Source organism: Plectropomus leopardus, chromosome 9 (assembly GCF_026936395.1).
Source record: "Plectropomus leopardus strain MGB_pleo_1.0 chromosome 9, ASM2693639v1, whole genome shotgun sequence".
In the NCBI taxonomy this organism is placed as follows: Eukaryota; Metazoa; Chordata; class Actinopteri; order Perciformes; family Serranidae; genus Plectropomus; species Plectropomus leopardus.
The window spans coordinates 12,772,462-12,792,047 of record NC_142184.1 but is presented as its reverse complement, the minus strand read 5'-3'; the positions used below and the strand labels follow the sequence as shown (position 1 = coordinate 12,792,047).

The following is a 19,586-nucleotide window of genomic DNA, read 5'->3' as shown; positions in this document are numbered from 1 at the left end:
GACTTTTTAAAGCACGTTGATTGGATTAGCGGCTCAAAAATCAGATATTAGACGGAATTCTTTATAGATACGAAAATACATCGCTCATCTCTTATCCAGCTGATCTCCATTGCTTATTGCTCCCGTTTATTATTATTATTATTTATAAATGCCATGAAAGTCAAAAGTCACCTGATCCAGATAAGTCTTGAACCAGCATCTTATGATACACCTACCACCTGCTTTACCCACTGAGCTACACCTCAGCACACCTAATGAGAATTTGAGATTCCCTTTAGCTCAGTATCAGCAGTGACATCTGTCAAAAACTTGACTTGATTTCTTGGCAGGGAAAATTCAGTATTTAGTATACTAAAATTCAGGAGACAATTGTGTTTTTTAAACTGTTTGAAGTGTTTGTTGTCAGGTACGTTATCCATGACTTATATCAGCAGAGCAGACAGACATATCAGCCAACATTTTATTGTATTTATGCCATAAAAGTTAAAAGTCACTTAACACAGATAAAACTTGAACCACCAACTTTGGATTCATTAGTGCGCTGCCTTATCCACTGAGCTAAACCTCCATACACTGCCATGTGATGTGGAACTAAATTATGTCTTCGTTTCAAGATGATTTGATTACTGCAACATACTTTTTACTGGGTTACTGAAAAAAAACAAACAAACAAACAAACAAAAAAAAACACTGAGAGACTTCAGCTGATCCAAACCTCTGCAGCTCAGCTGTTAACCAGAACCAAGAGGAGAGAGCACATCACTCCAGCTTACTTAAGTTGCTCTGCACTGGCTTCCTGTATAAATTAGAGTTGATTTTAAGGTCCTTCCTGTTACGCATTCTGTGCACTAAATTTTTATTCTTATTTTATCTTACTTTTACTAGCATTATCAAGTGGATTTTATCCATCTGAAGATGCATTCTATGTATTCTATTCTGATTTTATTTTATTTTTACATGTATGTTTTATTATGTCTTATATGTGTTTTGATGTGAAAAACTATTTTTTTTTCTTGTAAAGCATGAAATATGCTATACAAATACAGTTTATTATTATTGTTATTATTATATCTGTGGCCGAAGGGTGAGATTAAGATGGGGAGAAAATGTTTCTGGAGTTTTGTGGGCTGAGAGTAATAATTTTAAGTTTTTTTTGTGTTCTTGCTATAATGTGTCACAAATTATTCTTGGTTGTGCTGCTCCAAAAGAAAAAAACAAATGTAATACTTTTAAATTCAATTAAAGTTTTGCGCAGTACAAAGTCACCTGAATGACAGGGACGCTTTTTCAGTTAATTTAACAATCTCTGGTGAAAAAAAAAAAAGCCGCATTAAATATAACACGAGCAAGAGGAACTGCATCACTTGTAAAAATCCATGTGTGACACAGAAAAGACAGGAGGCAGTGTTCTTATAAGGAGGGGAAATTTTATTTATAACACATGGTGCTGACAGGGAGTCTCCAGCTCAGCGTCTATATTACAAGGTTGATCTGCAAGGCTGCGCATTTACTTTACTGTATTTGGAAACCAAGATTGCAGTGGCACTATAAACACACGCTTGAAACAACAGATTCTTTCCCTTTTTTTGGACTTTTTTCTTAATTTTCTTACAAAATGGTACAAACAACAATACAAAATATTTGTGCTGTTGACAATTTACAAAAATGTCTTTTGACTCGATTACTGTGCAATAATTTTTTCAGCTTTTTTTTTTCTCTCCTCCGTTTGAAACTATGTGAGTATGGTACACCAGAATCCCCTCTGGGTTGCAACCTCGGTCATGCGGGCTGCGACACATTTTAAAATGTTGTATGGTTACTGTAATAGAACTCATCTGTCCATTATAAAAAGACACATGCAAAAAGCTCCAATTGTACAGGTACAGTTTGCCTAACTTGGGTCTGTTTAGCTTCAAGCAAATACTACATTATGTACACTTGGACTTGCGCAGTACTGGGAGAACTTGTATGAAACACTGCTGCCTGTCTGTCTTTGTGGTTCTGGCCATTGCAGAGCTAAAGTCTGGCTTCTGCTGGAGCCTCCCGTCATGTGTGTGTCCATGGTTAGGCAGTGTCCCCAGTGAGACCAAGTGTCCTTTAACTAACACCAGTCAAAGAGGCAGAGGAGCTGTTGTTAACAGCCAGAAGACAGTGGTGGACTACAGCAGTGCAATAGTTCTTCCTTCATTCTATCGTTTCCTAATTTTCCCCTCGCTTTAGCAGGAGGACGTCAATAAGACAAGTGGACCAAGTATGTAACAAGTAATGATCAATCTTCCTTCATTTTCCCTCACAAATTGCATTAAAATGGGGGGGTCAAGTGTGACCGACTCCATGATGATTAGCTGTCATTGTGGGTCTTTGATAACATTCAGTATCATAATGGCATGTGTCAAGTATGTATGCATGACACAGTTATAAAGGTGTTGTCTTGTGTAAAGTGTGTGTGTGTGGGCCTCCTGCTGTGTGCGGCCCTGGACTCGGTCTGAACACGTGATCAGAGAGCGCGAGTATTTCATTAAGCAACGTCTTTTATTCTGTGAACAACACTGGGTGGCCTTCAGTCACGTTGGAGCTCCACAGCTGAATTAGAACAATGCTGAAAGGGCTTGTATATAATATCGAACACTCACATATATACAGTAAGGCCTAGAGGAGTGAGTGTGTGCTAGTATAGACTGTACACGTTGGTTTGAAGTGGAACCTTTTCACCATGATGGAGCTAAACTTGAACAGCGACGCGAGTATGGCTGTAAGCTCATATAGAATCGTACAGACTCTTAAATGCACATGGCTTTTTGTGGTGAAATATACCTTGCAATTGAAAACAAAACTGGAGTGAAAGAAAATGCACAGAGAAACGGACAAACCATGTTACCAAATGTATAAAAATGTTCTGTATATACAACATTTATATGTCAGAAATCATCACAGATAGCAGAAAGTAACAGCTGTGTTTATTTTGTGAAGATATTCTGTAGGCTGATAGATAAGAGCTTATCCAGCAGCAAGCTGTGGAAACTACTCTGTCTCTCGTGTCTACTCTGTCTTAACTGTAAGCTGACAGCTTTCCTAAAAATGGCCACTGTCAGTTTTTACACCGAAAGGTGCAATTTGCACCCATTTATGTGTTCATCTAAATCAAAAGATTCCTACCCTGTTAACCTTATTAATTACACTATGACCTTCCAGCCGCGGTTTATAGTCAAATCAAACTCTCATCCCTATTTCATTGTTATGGTATAATGAGTATTTCAATTAACATTTAATATTTTCCATTTATATCTTTTCACTGGTTTAAAGTGTGCAAGATTTAGGGGGATATATTGGCAGAAATGGAATATCATATCTAAAGTATATTTTCTTAAGTGTATAATCACCTTAAAATAAGAATGATTTTGTTTTCATTATCTTGACTGATTTTCATTAATGAGCCGTTTATATCTACATAGGGAGCGGGCTCTCATCTGCAGAGATCACCATGTTTCTACTACGGTGGCTCTGAGGGTCAAAACACTTCAACATTTCCCAAAAGACTATAATGTTATCTAAAACAACACATTTCAGAAAACAAAACAACATTCTTATTTTGTTTTCTGAAATGTTGTAGTGTTTTGACCCTCAGGGCCACCGTATGGCAAACAATGGCAATTTGTGTTTTCGTGTTAACCACCATAGTTAGCAGCCTCAGAGAACCGCATCGGAAAAAGCTTTATTTTGGATTTTTTTTTAAAACGGGAAACGCTTTATTCTGTACCTTATAATCAGCATTTCTGCCATGCTTCTACAGTAGCCCAGAATGGACAAACCAAAACCTGGCATTTTTTTTTCTGTGTTGGCCCCTGGAGTTTGCAGCCCCTCCAAAACAGATTTTTACTTTGAAATGCTATTCTTAGTATTTTTACCACCTACAGTAACAGAGTCTGTTTGTTTTATAGAGGAGGAAACCTCTATGGATAATTTAGCTCCCGGTAAAAACATTCTTTACGCCTGAATCTTAAATTATCAGAGAATAAAGATAAACACGATAGCAGCCCGTCTCCAACATGCCACTCAACATCGTAGAAACTATGGTTTTTAACATGAACCTGCTTTATTTACTGTCTTTACTGGTTTAAACCACCACCATGAGGAGGAGACCTCTGCGATTATTCAGCTCCCAGTAAAATCTCCCTGAACAATCATCACTACAGGAATTCTAACCAGGAGAAGTTTCAACTGGTTGCAATTTTCATCACTAGATGGCACTATTTCTCCTTAAATCTTACACAGGACCTTAAACTGCTTTCCATCCACTCCGAAATGTAATATTTTTATTTTTAAAGAAAAGATTGTTTTTATCTACAGCTGCTCAGATGCACCATGAATAGATGAGGAATGGTTTAAAAGCAGTTGAGAGAGAAAAACAAGAAGTGGAGGATCCCTCTCATCACATCATCTTAAGAACCTTGTCGTTAACTGAGATTTCCTCCAAGCATTCACCATATTCATAATTAATAGAACATCTGGTCAATCCACATCAAGCTGAAACCAGCTACAAGCCAGGAGTGTTTTATTGGGCACTCAGAAGATAAGGAATGATTAAACCTTTCTATCATTTACCAGCATCTCCCTGGTCTCTCTTTGAAATGTTTTGCATATTTGAATAATTTAATACAAAGACTGAAGCTCTTTTTTTTTCTCTATATGCAGTTCTGGGGGTCTGAAATGTGATTACAAAAGCCCATGGGTAGTGCTGTCTTTTCATTAAGTCACAACAAAAACTGTCTTTCAAAAAATGTCTGTCTTTTAAAGCGCTATTATTGAAGCTTTAGTTTTGCAAGTCGTCTTTGATAAAAATGCAGAACTTCATAACAGACTTTCCCTTCCTCTAACTTCTTTTCAAAACCTCTTGAACTTGCAGCCAAAAATTTCAGGAGAAAATTTCAGATGAATGAAATGCTGCCTGAAGAGAGACAGATTGCAAAGGCGCTAAATCCCTGGCTGAGGCTCAATTTCCCCAGTTTCTGTGACAGGGACCAGCACCAAAGTTTGTATATTAAAAGTTTGCTAAAAAAACAACAATGGATCAACAAAAGAGGGAAAAAAAAATGTAAAAGCGAGAAAGGGATCTCAGAATGGGGCTTGTACAACCCCCCAATCTGTGTGTAATGCTAGAGTTATTTGAAGTCATCTGGTATTTTCTTCTCCCTCATGTTTGTACAGTTTCTTTGAACATTCACCACACAATAACTGATGCCATGGTAATTACCCTTAGGTGAAGGGATAAACATGCAATCTTTAAATGATCTTAAAGGCAGAGTCTCCTTAAATAACCCTCATACGTACTTCATATACAGTAACATTAGAGAGGTAACGCACATGACTTGTCAGTCTTCAAAATTTAGTAACAAGCCTTATCAAGTTTTGTGCAAATACTGAGAGCTCAAAACAAACACAGCTGCTATCGAAGCCACAATAAACAAAGACACGCGATGCATTTCTTCTCTAAGACAGTCCCATAATGTATTTTTGTGATTTTCGTTATCACATTCAAGTTGGCTGTGATCTAGGAGCACAGATATGCCTGACTTGAAACATTAATGATTTGTCCATACCTTACAGACACACTGTAGGCCTATGTACAGTATGTCTACATAAAGCGCCCCTCGTAAGCCAGCCAATGCTGCTCTAAAACCGGCACTGACATCTCCTGCAGCTAACACAGCCCTGCAGGACGATATAAATGACAAGGGAAGGTCTGAGTTAAAGGGTCAGGGGTCATATGGGGGCATGTGAGCCCAGAGAATGGCAACCAATCCTGAGTTAGCGGGAGTCTGCTAAAATACGCACCACTGAAGGCACTTTTTAAACAACAGTGCTTCTGTTCTAAGTAATTCAAGTTCAAGAAAGAATAAACCAGGGCCCTCCGTGCTGGAAGGACTTTCATATCTGTGTTCTTCTTCATTTTTTTTCCTTTTGTTCCCCTCAGACAAAGCAAGCAGCTCAACGTAAAGCTTCTGCAGAGAGGCAGGCGGGGGCTGACAGCGAGGGAAGAGTGAAAACCCTCAGGAATAAGGAACGGCTTGAATCAAAGGGGAGTGGGGACCAAAAACAGCTACATAAACTAAAAGGAAAAACAAAATCTGACTATTAAAAACTACATCTAGCATTAAACCTAAAATGAAAAAAAATGCATTTGAAAATACAAACTATGAGAAGCCTGCAATTCAGAGCTTCCGTTTCAGTCTTAGACAGGCTTAGAGCAGGAGACGGTTGAGAAGAGCACCCGAAACTGACTCACGACACCGGTCCTCTGTGGTGGTGGGTAATTTGATTGGTTGGTTGGTCAGTCCATTGGTCAGTGTGAACATGTCATTGTTAACGTGTGTTCAATAAGGGTGTAATAGCCCCATGTGTTAGAGGGACAGAGCATGGCAGGCCAGCTGACGGGACGAGAGTGTGTGTGTGTGTGTATTTGTGACTGGGCCGATTTAATCATCGTCCCCTCCACCGTACATGTCGGCAAGCTTCTTGAAGCGGGGACCCCAGTCATTGAGGTAGTCATAGTCCTGATCCCCCGTGCTGGAGGAGTTGAGGGAGCTGACGGAGCCGGCGGTAGAGCCGCTGCCCTCATAGTCAAACACCAGCAGGGAGTCATACGGAGGAGCTGTGGGATCGTTGTCTGCCGCTCGCAGACCCTAAACAGGACAAGGAGGAGAGGTGGCGGTCAGCAGGTGAGGCCTCATTTTGGGTCAAGCTCAGAAATGCTGGCTCCTTCATCACCCATGATGCAACTGAAAGCACTTTCCTTACCGGCTGCGCACCATTTCCACACCGGTGTACGCCTGTGGTGCGCCAAATAGGGGCAGTCTACACACCATTTAATAGGTATCGTAGGCAGTCAGGCAGGATCTGCCGCTAAATTTGAGTGGCGAGAGTGGCGTATTTGTCACTACGGCCACATGTCCAATACAAACACAAGCAAATAAAGGAAGACTGACAAACAGCAAACTGTTGAATGCTGTTCCGGCTTAAATAACATCATATTGTGAACATGACTGTCCATGTAAGCAATTATTTGTCAACCAGGAAAGCTTCCACAGCTTTTGTCCTGTAGACTGACACTGTTGTTTGTTTTGTCAGCTGACATTTACTTGGTTGCTGCCGTTGACTGACAGATTATACTCCATTTAAACAGCTCTCCTGGCCCGCGCCGTTACACGTTAAGTGGCGCACCGGCGCACTGAAATGGAGCGCAGCCACCCTATCTTCTTGGTAAATGCCTATGTCTTTCAATTTCAATTTCCATAGTTTGTAAACCAACAGGTTTTTTTTTTTTAATATATTTTAACTACATTACACAGGTTGTAGTTCATCTGACAGATGATTGTACCTGGCAGAATGACCTACTCTACATTCAACTACATTTATACAAGTAGTAGTACAATCTGAAAGATTGTGCCTGACAAAATGACCTACTCTGAATTTACAAAGGTTTAAGTCTATTCTAATAGATATTTGTACCTGACAGTGACGTACTACACATTTATACAGTTATTAGTTGCCTTTATTTATGACTGATGACTGTAAATTGCGTTTATATGGACAAAGTAGTAGACTGATTAAAAGGGTGACATACTGCCCCCTGCTCGGTTGGACTGGGTGGCTGAAACTTACATAATGCACCTTTAAAAACATATACTGTATGCAGATCGAGAATACATTGCACCATCTATTAAAAACTATTGGAAATCCATAACATCATTGCATTACACACATACTCTGTGACAATGCATAACTGTATTTCGTTGTATCTGCATAATAAACTTGAATATAACAGTAAATCATTTTTGTTTCAAGCTACTTCTGGTGAATTTTGAATAAATAGTTCAAACACTACAAGTGTCATTGGGGCAAGTTTCTGTAGCAAAGCTCAGCAGGACTAAATTATTACAACCTTTATTTTATCAAGTAGTCTTACTGAGGTCAGGATTTCTTTTGCAAGAGTGGCCTGAGCACATCGGAGAAAACAGAACAGAGATGAGACACACAGCCTGTCACACACAAGCACCAGAAGCATTGGCCAGTTCTGAATTTCATTTATCAATTTGTGATCAAACCATATTCATCAATATTTAGTTAAAGTTTCATGAATAAGATGTGAAGAGATTTGCATGTTTTCTGTTGGCGGGCAAACCTACACCTGTTTTACAGAATAACAGATGAGGGCTGTTGACCTAAAGGTGAGGCAGGTGAAGAGAACGGACTTCATCCACTTCACTGAAAAACAGAGAGATGCTGCGGATAGAAACCTTAAAAGCCTCAACCCTCAGGGGTACAGTGCGTGGCAGGAACACCATGTGTTTGCTGTGTTTGTGTTTTACCAGACTGCTGGAGCGAGATCAGGTGAGTACATGTGTGAGCGGGAGAGAGAGAAATATAGAAAGAGAGATGGATAGAGAGAGAGAGTCAAGGCTGGATGGATCAAAGCTGAACAGCTGCCAACACCTCTCGAGTGTGAACGTGTTGTCACGAGTCTGTCAATCAGCATTTTCTCGCATCAGTGTGCCAGCGCCGAACTTGTGTGTGTGCGTGTGTGTGAGTGAATAAAGCTGGCGCCGTGAGAGCAGCTGTAAAGTAAAACAAAACTCTGTGCTGTTCCCATCACTGTACTGGAGTTTACATATTGAACAGCATCCAGAAATGAGTAATCACATTAAATGTCAGATCGATGCAAAGTGGAAGTGAGAGGCCAGCTCACTGTGGGAGAAACAATCTAATGATGGCTGAGCTCTTTGTAGACGTGTCCACTGTGCGAGTGTAAAATTACCTCGTGGATGAAGTCCCCGATGTCTCCAGGGTGGGGCACGACAGGTCTGATTGGGTACTGGGACTCTGGGATGATGGGACGTTCATCCACCCTGCGGACACCTGGCGGCTTGCTGATGATGTGCTCCAAGGAGTCCGGCTGCTGCAGCTGGCTCAGGTCGTAGTCCTACACACCCGCGCAGGCGTACAGATGGTTATTGGCACTGGAGGTCAACATAAGACACGTGTGATTGTATTTGTTTGTCTCTTAGGGTCTCACCTGGTCTTCTTCTCCTCCTCCCTCCTCATCGTATTTGAGGATGTTGTCTCTGACATCGTCTTCAGGGTCAATAAGCAACTGCTTGGTGTGCCTCTCCTTCTCTCTCCGCTTGATCCACACCACAAACAGCAGCACCATGCCTGCAGAGACACACACACAAACATGATAAACCTTAAGGGAGCTGGTTTCCAACCTGGGGTTCCTGACCCCACCGTGGGTCGCCAAAGCTTTACAGGAGGTTGTGAGGCCTGCTTGATTCTAAGGGGTGTAAGATATCTTTTTAAAATCATTTACAGTAAGCCTTTCTCTCAGTATTTCATTGATTTCTGTGCAGAAAACTAAATATGGTTGTTATTTTTAAAGCTTAGATAATTTTCTTAATTAACTTTAAATAAATCTTACAAGATAAGGGCTCGGCGAACACCTGAACACAAGCTGAATGCACAGAGCCTTCAATCTGCTAAAACTCCCCCCGGCATTATAAAAGGTTGCAGATAAAACAGCTAAAGAGTTAAAAGCCATGGCCAAGTGCAGGGAGGGAGAAACACTTAATTTGTCAAAAAAGAAACATTATTATTATTATGCACTGAATATAATATGAAATATCCATAAAATATATCACTTAGTCAGGGGTTGTCAGACTAGTCAATAATAAAAAATTAAAAGGTTGGAAAACACTGATCAATTAGTAAATTAACAGAAAAATAATCCCCAAAAAATGTTTAATGCAAAACTAGCTGAAAAATGCTGTTTTCGGTAATGGAAATCCTGCTTTTCTCTGTTTTATATCATAATAAATAATATAGTTTTGGACCAAACAATGAATCGAGAAAATAATTGGCAGATTAATCTATTACGAAAATAATTATTAGTTGCAGCCCTATTTAGGGTACACTGCAATAATCAGCATCAAAAAACAAAACTAGGATTAATCGTCTGGGAACCATAATTGTTTGTATAAAACTCTGTGCCACTACACCAAGTACTGTAGATGATGAGATATTTTCCAGGATAGGTGAAAACTTTGGCTTGCTTTTGGACCACCAACATCAGAGTCTGAATTGTGATCTCTGTTCACAGTTCCTTTCCTATCAACAGTCAAGTTGTTTTCTTTAAACCTTGACCGCGATGTTTCTATAACTAAACTAATTACCTTTTACTCCTGAACCTTACCCGACTTTAACAATAGCTGTCAAAAGAAGATCAAAAGACAGTCATATGTAACTAATTTCCAGGCTACTCATTCTACTGTCTGTCTTTTCTTTTAAGCATCTTTTTATTTACCAGTATTATTTACATTACTTTTGTTGTCTTCAATATATCTTCCCTGCATGCTGTTAGACTTACATGAGAGAGAAATTTCAAAACCTTTAATGAGTGTGCCTAAATAGGTATAAAAACAAAAGAACAAATTGGGTCACTTTCAAAACTTGTGTTGGTGGTAACTGTAATAAAAAGAATAGATCATTGAGGCACAATATAACATCCAACATTTTAAAGCATGCTGGATAAACCCTACAGTGGCAGGTGAATTTGTCTATAAGACTTGTATATGTGCGTATGAAACCCAGAGAAACAAAGTAAGCCAGCAGCATGAATCACTGGGATGACAGATAGCAGCAGATGTTTACCCTACCAGGAAAAGAAGACAGAAATCTCCTTGTCAAGAGATGCTGGAGACAATTCAAGCAGTCGAGGCATTAATCCATTATACAAACTATTGTTCATGTTGTTGTATTGCAGCTTGGTGAATGTTTAATGACTGCACCCTGAACTGCACTATTTTGGCAGAAAGGCAAATCAAAACCAATGACAGGCAGCTTTAACTTTCTGCATTGTGTATGTGTGTATGTGTGTATGACACGCCTGAGAGTAGTGAGGTGTCAGTGGGTGAATGCGATATGAACAGCCAATACTCACTGAGCAGTATGATGATGCAGATGAGGATGGAGATGATGGCTCCAGTTCCAAGGCCAGCGGCCGCCACGGCCCCGAGGGTGGTGCAGTCTCCATGTTCATCACAGGGACACACCTTCACTTTGATGACTGACCTGTTGGACAACGGAGGGTTCCCCGAGTCCGACACAATTATAGGGACCTCATATACCCCTGGCTCTAAATATACCTGGTACCGCAGTCCTAGACGGGCGTAGTCACCTGTGTCCCATGAAACGGAAAGAGACAAGTTAACAGATGCAACTAATCATCACATGAATTAATTAACATTTTCATAATATCTAGGCCTGACCAAAAATTTAAAAAAATGCTTCCACATAGTGTCAGGCAATAGAAATCAATATTAATATCATGATATACATTAGAATGTTTTTTCACTATCATTATATAAAACAATGTGGCACGCATATATAGAATCACCCTTTGAGTAGTAAAATTGTTGTTTAAGAATCCTACTGCTATTATAATTCAGAAACTTTTACTCATGAACAAATACCTGGTTTTGAAATGACAGTGTGCTTAGAGCTGAACAACAGCACCTATGATTATTGTTATTATTATTATTTTTGGTCAGAATCATCAAAGTATGACTTTTTATGACATTTCTTTATACTTTTTAAAATAATTTTCTTATAAAATATATAAATATATCTAAAATATCACTTTAATGCAATTTTTAGTAGTACTTTTTAATGATACACTATACTATGGCAGTTTTATGTGATTTTAAAGGCATACTATACTATGCTTTTTGATGACAATTTCAAATACTTTTAATGTCATGCTGTTCTACGAGATATTTTAAAACTGAATTTTCATTGGAAATTCTATATACATTCTATAATATGACCATTTTTATTATTTTTTAAGGCATACTATACCATGACATTTTTTGACTAAAAAACAAAATTGTTGCATTTTTTCACAATTTCACGGTTATTTATTATTTTCATTCATATGATTAATTTCATCATGTCTCATTTGTCTATTTATAATTGACCACTTGGGGTCTCTATATCCCAGAGTCCAATGTTTTTTTTTTTTAAATTGCTTGATGCATGTATTTTTAAAAGCCACCTGCAATGGTGCAATTGTACACATAAAAATACACAAATAAAAAAGTATTGTCAGCCAACAGTATGTTTTGCTACATATGTATACGGTAGCAATGCAATCTTGGAAGCTGTCAGCTATTATTAAGCCTTTAGGGGTGGGGGTCAAGATTTAGGGCTGAACCAGTGTAGCCAGCAGATTTCCAAATCAAGGCTTTCTCTTTTGTGCGCCAGTCATTTCAGCTAATCTCTAGAAACAGATATCCGCATATGGATACATCAACTTAAAATAAAAAGCCAATATAAAGCCAAAACATCATCAGACGATAGCCAGTGGGTTCCGAAATTGTGTTTCTGACACTGTTTCCACACTGAAACTGTACCTGCTGGTCAAACATGAATGGTCGATATTGCTAAAATTACTAATGCACTACAAACGGAAACCAGAACACTTTCAGAACCAAAACCTTGCCCTGTTGCCTACAGATATTGCATACATATACATACTCTTAGTGGCACTGTAAAACTATTCCATTAATTTTCATAAAATCTCTAGTGCTGTTGATTTACGATGACATCTCCTCACCACTGATTCGAGAAATTGTCCAGTTGCGTCTGATGCTGTTGGGAAAGTTGGGCAGCTCGAAGACAAAGGGCCCAGCGTTGGGGTCCGTGTCGGCATCAGCGGCAGTGATGTTGACACCGTGGACATTCTTGTTCACTCGCTCACAGATCTGAGACTCCCTGGGTATGAGTGCTGGGGGGTTGTCATTAATATCTATCAGATAGATCTGCAGTGTGCCGGTACCACTGGCTGTGGGAGAGCCTGGGAGCAGAGAGAGGGAAGAAAAATTGTATCATGACGGGAGGAAAAGATGACAAGAGAAGATGTGTGCAGTAATAGGGACGATTGAGAGGGAAGAGGGACAGGAGTTGAAGGCCAACAGAGGGGAGGCAAGAAATAAAAGCGAACAAAAATGAAGGCGAAGAGGTGAAAGAAACTCTGTCTTTTCACAATGGTGATGTTTGAGGTAGAGATGTTGTAGAACTGGATAAGAAATTCTGCCCTTGACAGAAATACTTTTGACAGTTGTGCTTTCCTACCCTCCCTTTTCAGCCTCAGAGCCAAATCAGAACCATCAGAGTCGATCCAGATGCAGGCACAGCACATCCAATCGCCTAGAGACGGTTTAGGTACAATAATGATGACTGTAACACAATCAAACAAGTCCTTGTCTATGTGTATTTACACAAAACTAGGAGAGCCATCTATGATTTTGTAGATAAAGGCACGGCTGCTTGCAATATTAACAATGTATTTCTGAGAGTTGAACACTTGTATTCTCGTTGTGGTGCATGCAGTCCTCATTTTTCACATATATAATCATCTAAATACATTTAAAAATGCACATTCTGTATGCCTATGTGCTCATGTGTTAAGAGGATATATCCACTAAATGCTTGCAAACATACACACAAAATACACACAAAATTACTCCCTGATCACACACAATCAATTGCTCATAAAATTATTTACTCAACGTGAAAGCAGTTATGAATTTTTTAAACTGCACACTATAGCAGTATATATACAGACTATATTTTTTGTCTGCTCTGAAAGGTATGCTTTGTATCATAAGAATATGGTTCGTATGTGTAAATGAACTGTAGTAAATTTCCCTCCATTTTGCCAGTGTCCAGATCTCCCTGCTCATTTAAAACATGGATTTTCCTTGAGTGAGTTGGCACCATTGGTCAGTGTGACTGAGATGTGACGCAGCTGTTTTCCTATTGGCCATTGTCCTTTCAAAGTAAATAGGTGTGGACATGCTGACAGACACTGTATTACTGTCACATTATTCCCCATTCTCTGTAAGCAGCATAGCATGACAACATGGTGAAAAAATAGCAAGACAGACAGCTAACAAAGCCATCCGCGGTCGTTCTGTCAGTTTTGGATGGAAAGAGTGAGAGGATCACCTCATCAGTTTGTTAGAGGAACAGCCATTTCTGTAACAGACGAGCCTACATTTATTTAAATGTTATTTAGTGATTCATGTCGCAGTGTCTGAATGGGTGGCGTTGGCGTTATGAGGATAAGAAGAAAATAAGACACTGATTGGAACTGAAGTGAATATTATGTGTTACAGTGCTGGACTGGGTGCTGTCACAAAGACAGAATTCTCCGTTTGTTACACAGCTGTGAGACGTATCAGCGGAGCTTGGATCTGATAGCAGCTGGAGGCAGCACGGCCTCTGTCGGTCACACGAGGACATTGATCCCCGGGTCTGACCGGAGATGCAGAGTGAGGATGTGTCAATGATCAGCAGATACAGCTCCAGAAAAAACAAGTCCCCTCCCCTGTGTGGCTCTGTCTAACGTTTAGTGTACTGTTCTGCATTTTAACATATATTTCAGGGTTGCCAACACCAATGTAAGGCAGTGAACAACTTTTGATTGTAGAATAGAGCCGATTATTTGACAACCGAGCGGTGTTTCATTAATGTGGCTCAAGCAGCTGATCGCCTGACAGCGCAGCGCGGTTAGAGAGAGACAGCCAAATGGAGCAGAGAACTGAAGTGTCTGAATGAACCAACAGCCATATATTCAGCAGTGGAAAGTGATTTCTTTAGACTTTTTTCAGACTACTTTGATTTAGTTTCAGGTTTAGTCAGACTTTGGATGGAATTATTTAGAAACACCAGAGAGCATTACTCCTTGTCTCAGGTTGTACACAGTCCAGCCATATACTAGGTTTTTACCAGTCTTGTTTTCAGTCATGCAGTGTGCATTACGCAACCCACCTACAGGAGTGTTTAGTAGTCAGGTGTAGCACAGTGCGTTCTCGTAGTTCTAGATTTCTATCTCTTAAGCAAAAGTTAATGCCACAGCCCCTTTTTGGTTTTCTTGTCATATGGCACCAGTTTCAAAGAAAATTCGCATCTTTCTACTGCATAGACAGCCCGTTTTTTGAAAACACTGGCAGTGTAAGGCTTCTTTAAACCTTTAGTAATTATGGTGGTTTTTAAGTAATAGTTTATTTTTTAACTAAATGTGATCAAACTCTCCTATAAGAGTAGCTGGCTTTACTCACTTTAGGAATCTGTTGAACACATTGTTACTATAGCACAGGATTGGCTCATTATATCAGCATACAATTTTAGCAACAGTCTTATTGTTCTTACAGAGGTGGCTAATTAGGCAGCGATTTAAGTTGTGAGATTCGCTTTGATTAACTCCTATAGGCCTTACCCTGATGGTGCAGCACAGTTGATGTAAGTCTGTGGAAATTATTTAGGCAATTGGAGAAATGTGGTCTGATGCTACTGCAGGCAGCCATTGCAGGTGCTGCTTCACTACAATATTGTCAGCTTTGGACTGTAATAACATGCACTGATGCACACAGACACACACCTCATCTGCAGACACAATCCTGAAGCCCTTTGCATTGATTGAACAGAGCAACAGACCATCAGCAACAGCGTTTATAGAGAATTGGGAGTAAAGAATAGACACTTTAAAGAATCAGAGAGTGAGTTAGTAGAGTGGGGAGAAGAACATATGAATGTGTATGTGTGGTATGAAAATGCGGCCCAGAGAAATCTGACGGAAAAAAAGAGCGCTTAGCAGTATAAGGCTCAGAGCTGTTTATTGAGTGTGTGTCAGGGGGTGACGACCCTTAGCTGCCTCCAATTACGAGTCATTTCCCCGCCATGCCCCACTGGCAGAGCCATTGGATGGAATCAAGCGACCCCAGGGCCCATCTCCGGGATGAGATAAGGGCGATGTAATTTACAAAGATTTATGCAAAGCTGACAGATCTGCCAATTAAACATGGCAACAGAGCAAGACATTTGCCACAAGAGTGAGACACAGTTAAAGATGGGCTGTAAGTGAGTCCATCTGCAGTTTGAGCTCAGTCTGATTGGTAATCAGGACAGGGGTAGTTACTTTTAAAATGTAATACATTGCATATTACTAGTTACATTAGTTTGAAGGTAACGCGTTACTGAATAGTTTACTGCCTGAGTAGAATATGCATGACTGATAATACTACTTTTACATTTCTTTCACTGGAAAACAACAACAGATGCACAAGTAAGCATTATAACAAAAGAAGAGGGTAATGTCTTTTCCTTTCAGGTCATCATAGCACAGAAGCCCAAGTTTATTGCAGTTTGTTATAAATACAGTGGTGGGGATATTGGCCTATTGAGGGCTGTTCTATGAGCGCTGATCTGGTCCATTCATGCATTCACATGCAGTGGTTGCCACTTATAATTAAAGTCAATTCATGCATTCATGCAGTGGATACTACTTTGCATTAAAGTCTCCTGATTTATAAGAAAGGGATATTTTTATTTGTAGATCTATGGTATGCAAAACAAATGACAAAGGCTGAGGTGCACAACAAGTGGATTGGTGTGAGTCGGTTGCTATGGTGGGTGCAAATGAAATGCCGGAGCTGGACGACCCGCCTGCGGGTTCCCGGTCTGTTAAAATCAGTGACAGGAAGAGAACTGTGTTAAGACCAGAGCAGCATGTCAACGTTGTTCCTAAGTTAACATCCAACATGTTAACGCACATACGATGGCATCACCCAGACGTGCCAAACACCAGCACCCTTCTACAATATTACCCTAAAATGACCTGACGATACACAAAAAAGTCAATTTTTGGTATATTTATACTGGTGGGACACTGGCAAAAGTAGCATCATGTGGATAAATGTCAAAATGAAAAAAAGTTTTGGGTGGCAATGGAATAACGACATATTAAATGTAATACTATTACCTAGTATCCTATTAGTAATCCTATCAGTATTATTACTTTATTACTGCTTAAAGTTATATATTACTGTAGCATGCTATTTTTGTACTGCATTACTTTTGTGTTACACCCAACACTGCTTGTAATACTACAATTTACATAGTAGATCACTGCATTATTCTCACAAATTACTTTAAAGTTCTAATATAGTAGTCTATATAATGACTACATCATAAATTTTTAAAAAATCACTCTTTTGGGAAGCCATATTAACCATGTTATGTAATAATGTCACCTTTTAAAATATTAAACAGCAGCTTCTTAAAGCTTTAAATACATTAACCAACTATTTGGATTTGATTGTCACTATTTCAACACTTTCCAACAAGTTAATCATAAGTAGCTTCTTGCACACATTTTATATGCACATACGTACTTACTGTAGAGTATTAAATGCAAATTGTACATACTGAACCAAAAAAACGTGTGTTTTATAAACACACACAAACACACACACACACGCACGCACGCACGCACACACGCACACACACACACACACACACTCGCGCGCGCACACGCGCACACACACACACACACACACACAAGCACACGGAGGCTCTCCCATTCTGCAGCTTTGTTAATCCCAGCCATGTATGGGGGACATGTGGAAGCAGCTTGCCACAGCTGATAGGAGAATTATGTGGGTTTTAACCAGCTAAATAAATAATTATGTTTGTGTAAATTCCTCAGAAGGATTTGTATTAACTCCTTTTTTTGATGGTGGCTCAGAGATTTGAGGCATGGTGAAAAGACTTGTAGCAAGCCTACCATATGTTTTTTGAAGAGCACATAAACACACAAACAATACCAAAGGTGTTCAAAAAGGATGACTGCGTGTCAGAAGGGTCTGAGGCAGTCAGATTGCGTTCGGGAGGCGACATTAAAATACGGTAGCAATACAAATGTAGCTCTTACCATGCTGTCACCAGCTCTCCATGTCTCGTCCTACTATCCTTACTGTCTTACAGTGCTTCTTAACATAATCCCTCTCACGTTATGATGGCTGGCACTCCAGAAACACCCACGTAGGCAGACTGATGTGCACACACACAAATATGCACACATACACCCAACTTTAACTATTGGCCTGTCATCTTTTGGACTTTAACATGCCTCTTTAAGTGGTTCACCTAACAGATATCAGGTGGAGGAAAAACTTCACAAGGGCCCAAAGGGTTCTTGGAGGAAAAAGGTAACGTTTTGAAATGATTAAGAAGTCCAGGAAATCGCAGGGAAATAAAAGAGGGGAGTAAATGAGATGTTTGTGAAGCGAGTCAACCTCTAATCTCACTGCCTCTTCCTTCCATCAACACAGCAGGTTACAGAGTCTGACACTGTCAATCTTCGACAACATTTTTTTTAAAAAAGTCTACCAAAACACACACATATGCTGACATAAATGAGTTTTAAATCATCAGTGCATTCTTCACACATGCTTACACCTATAAATAAACCAATGTTTCAAAGCCAGCTCAACTTAAGGTAAACACACCAGTGTACTGCACGTCACTGATAAGGCAATTTGGAGAGGGGAGGAAAAAAGCATTTCCTTTTACTTGAGAAAAAGCACTTACTTCCACTTGAGAAAAAGGGAACTTATTTGTTTGTTGTGATTGAGTTTGTGCTCAGTTAAACTTGAGTTTCAACTCTGAGGCAGAACAAACATATATGCTTCAGTGTGAGAGAGGGAAGGAGAAAGCAGTCATGGACAGAAGATAAGAAGTAGAGGAGAGGATCAAGAGTGTGACCAGGTTGTGTGAGTCCAGGATTTTCTCTCACTCTAACCCAGCTGCACTGCACTTGAATGCTGCAGAGCCTCCATGTCCTTCTATCCCTCTAAATCCACACAAATGTCTTCATTTTCATCAAACAGTAAGTAACAATTTTGACATTTTTCACTCTTACGTATATTTACTGTCAAGCTTTCAACTCCAACTCTACTTGACTTGAAAACAACAGTGAGTACCCTACTCAAGGACACTTGGACTGTGTTTGAGAGCTTGCAATTACTTATTTACTCATCCCACGTCTGCAGCTGGTTTTCAACAGGTGACCTTCCAGTCATAAACCATGAGTACTAGAGAAATGCACAATGTAGTCAATCGAAGTTTCAAAGTGCTGTCTGTGATGTGTCTTTCCCTTTTTAGGCGCATATTAAACTTTCCTTCTAAGCAATGGCCTTTACTAATCAGAATTGTTTTGAAGTCTACAAAGTAGTGCTGAAAAGTATGGCCTATCAATAATATCTCCATTTTTTGGCTTTATTACGATCCGCAATATATATCTCAATATTGATATCTGATATTCCTCCAAACTATTGTAGACAACTAAAATACAAAACTATTAAACAAACTTCTTTTACTACATAAAGTAGTAGCTACTCTTATAAAATTAAGTTAAATAAAGTTCTATTATAACAAAGTTAAATGAAGTACAGTTATGATTAAGTTAAATTAAGTATGGTAAGAATACATGTAAATATATTGCTTATATAGTTAGATTATTTTACCTTAAGTAAGATGTTTAAATGATAACAGTTAGTGGAAAGTTAAACTGCTACAGTGGCATTATTACATGTAAGGATCTATTCACCATGAACAAGAAACAAACTTAAGCTTTTCAGTATAAATATTAATATTTGTAAGTCACACTGGTGCCCCATAGTAATAAAAAACAG

At 39.3% G+C, this 19,586-nt stretch overlaps 1 protein-coding gene across 1 annotated transcript in view; it reads right to left on the bottom strand.

Annotated features, from left to right (window-relative positions):
- Window positions 1-1,407: 1,407 nt before the first annotated feature.
- Window positions 1,408-19,586, bottom strand: part of LOC121946868 (cadherin-4-like) — a 301,746-nt gene continuing 283,567 nt past the window's right edge. The window contains exons 13-17 of the mRNA XM_042491671.2: window positions 12,665-12,904; window positions 10,991-11,227; window positions 9,071-9,210; window positions 8,813-8,977; window positions 1,408-6,680 (exon numbers count right to left, since the gene is read on the bottom strand). Coding sequence (XP_042347605.1) covers window positions 6,474-6,680; window positions 8,813-8,977; window positions 9,071-9,210; window positions 10,991-11,227; window positions 12,665-12,904 — 989 coding nt within the window. The 3' untranslated portion in view covers window positions 1,408-6,473. The remainder of the gene's footprint in view (window positions 6,681-8,812; window positions 8,978-9,070; window positions 9,211-10,990; window positions 11,228-12,664; window positions 12,905-19,586) is intronic.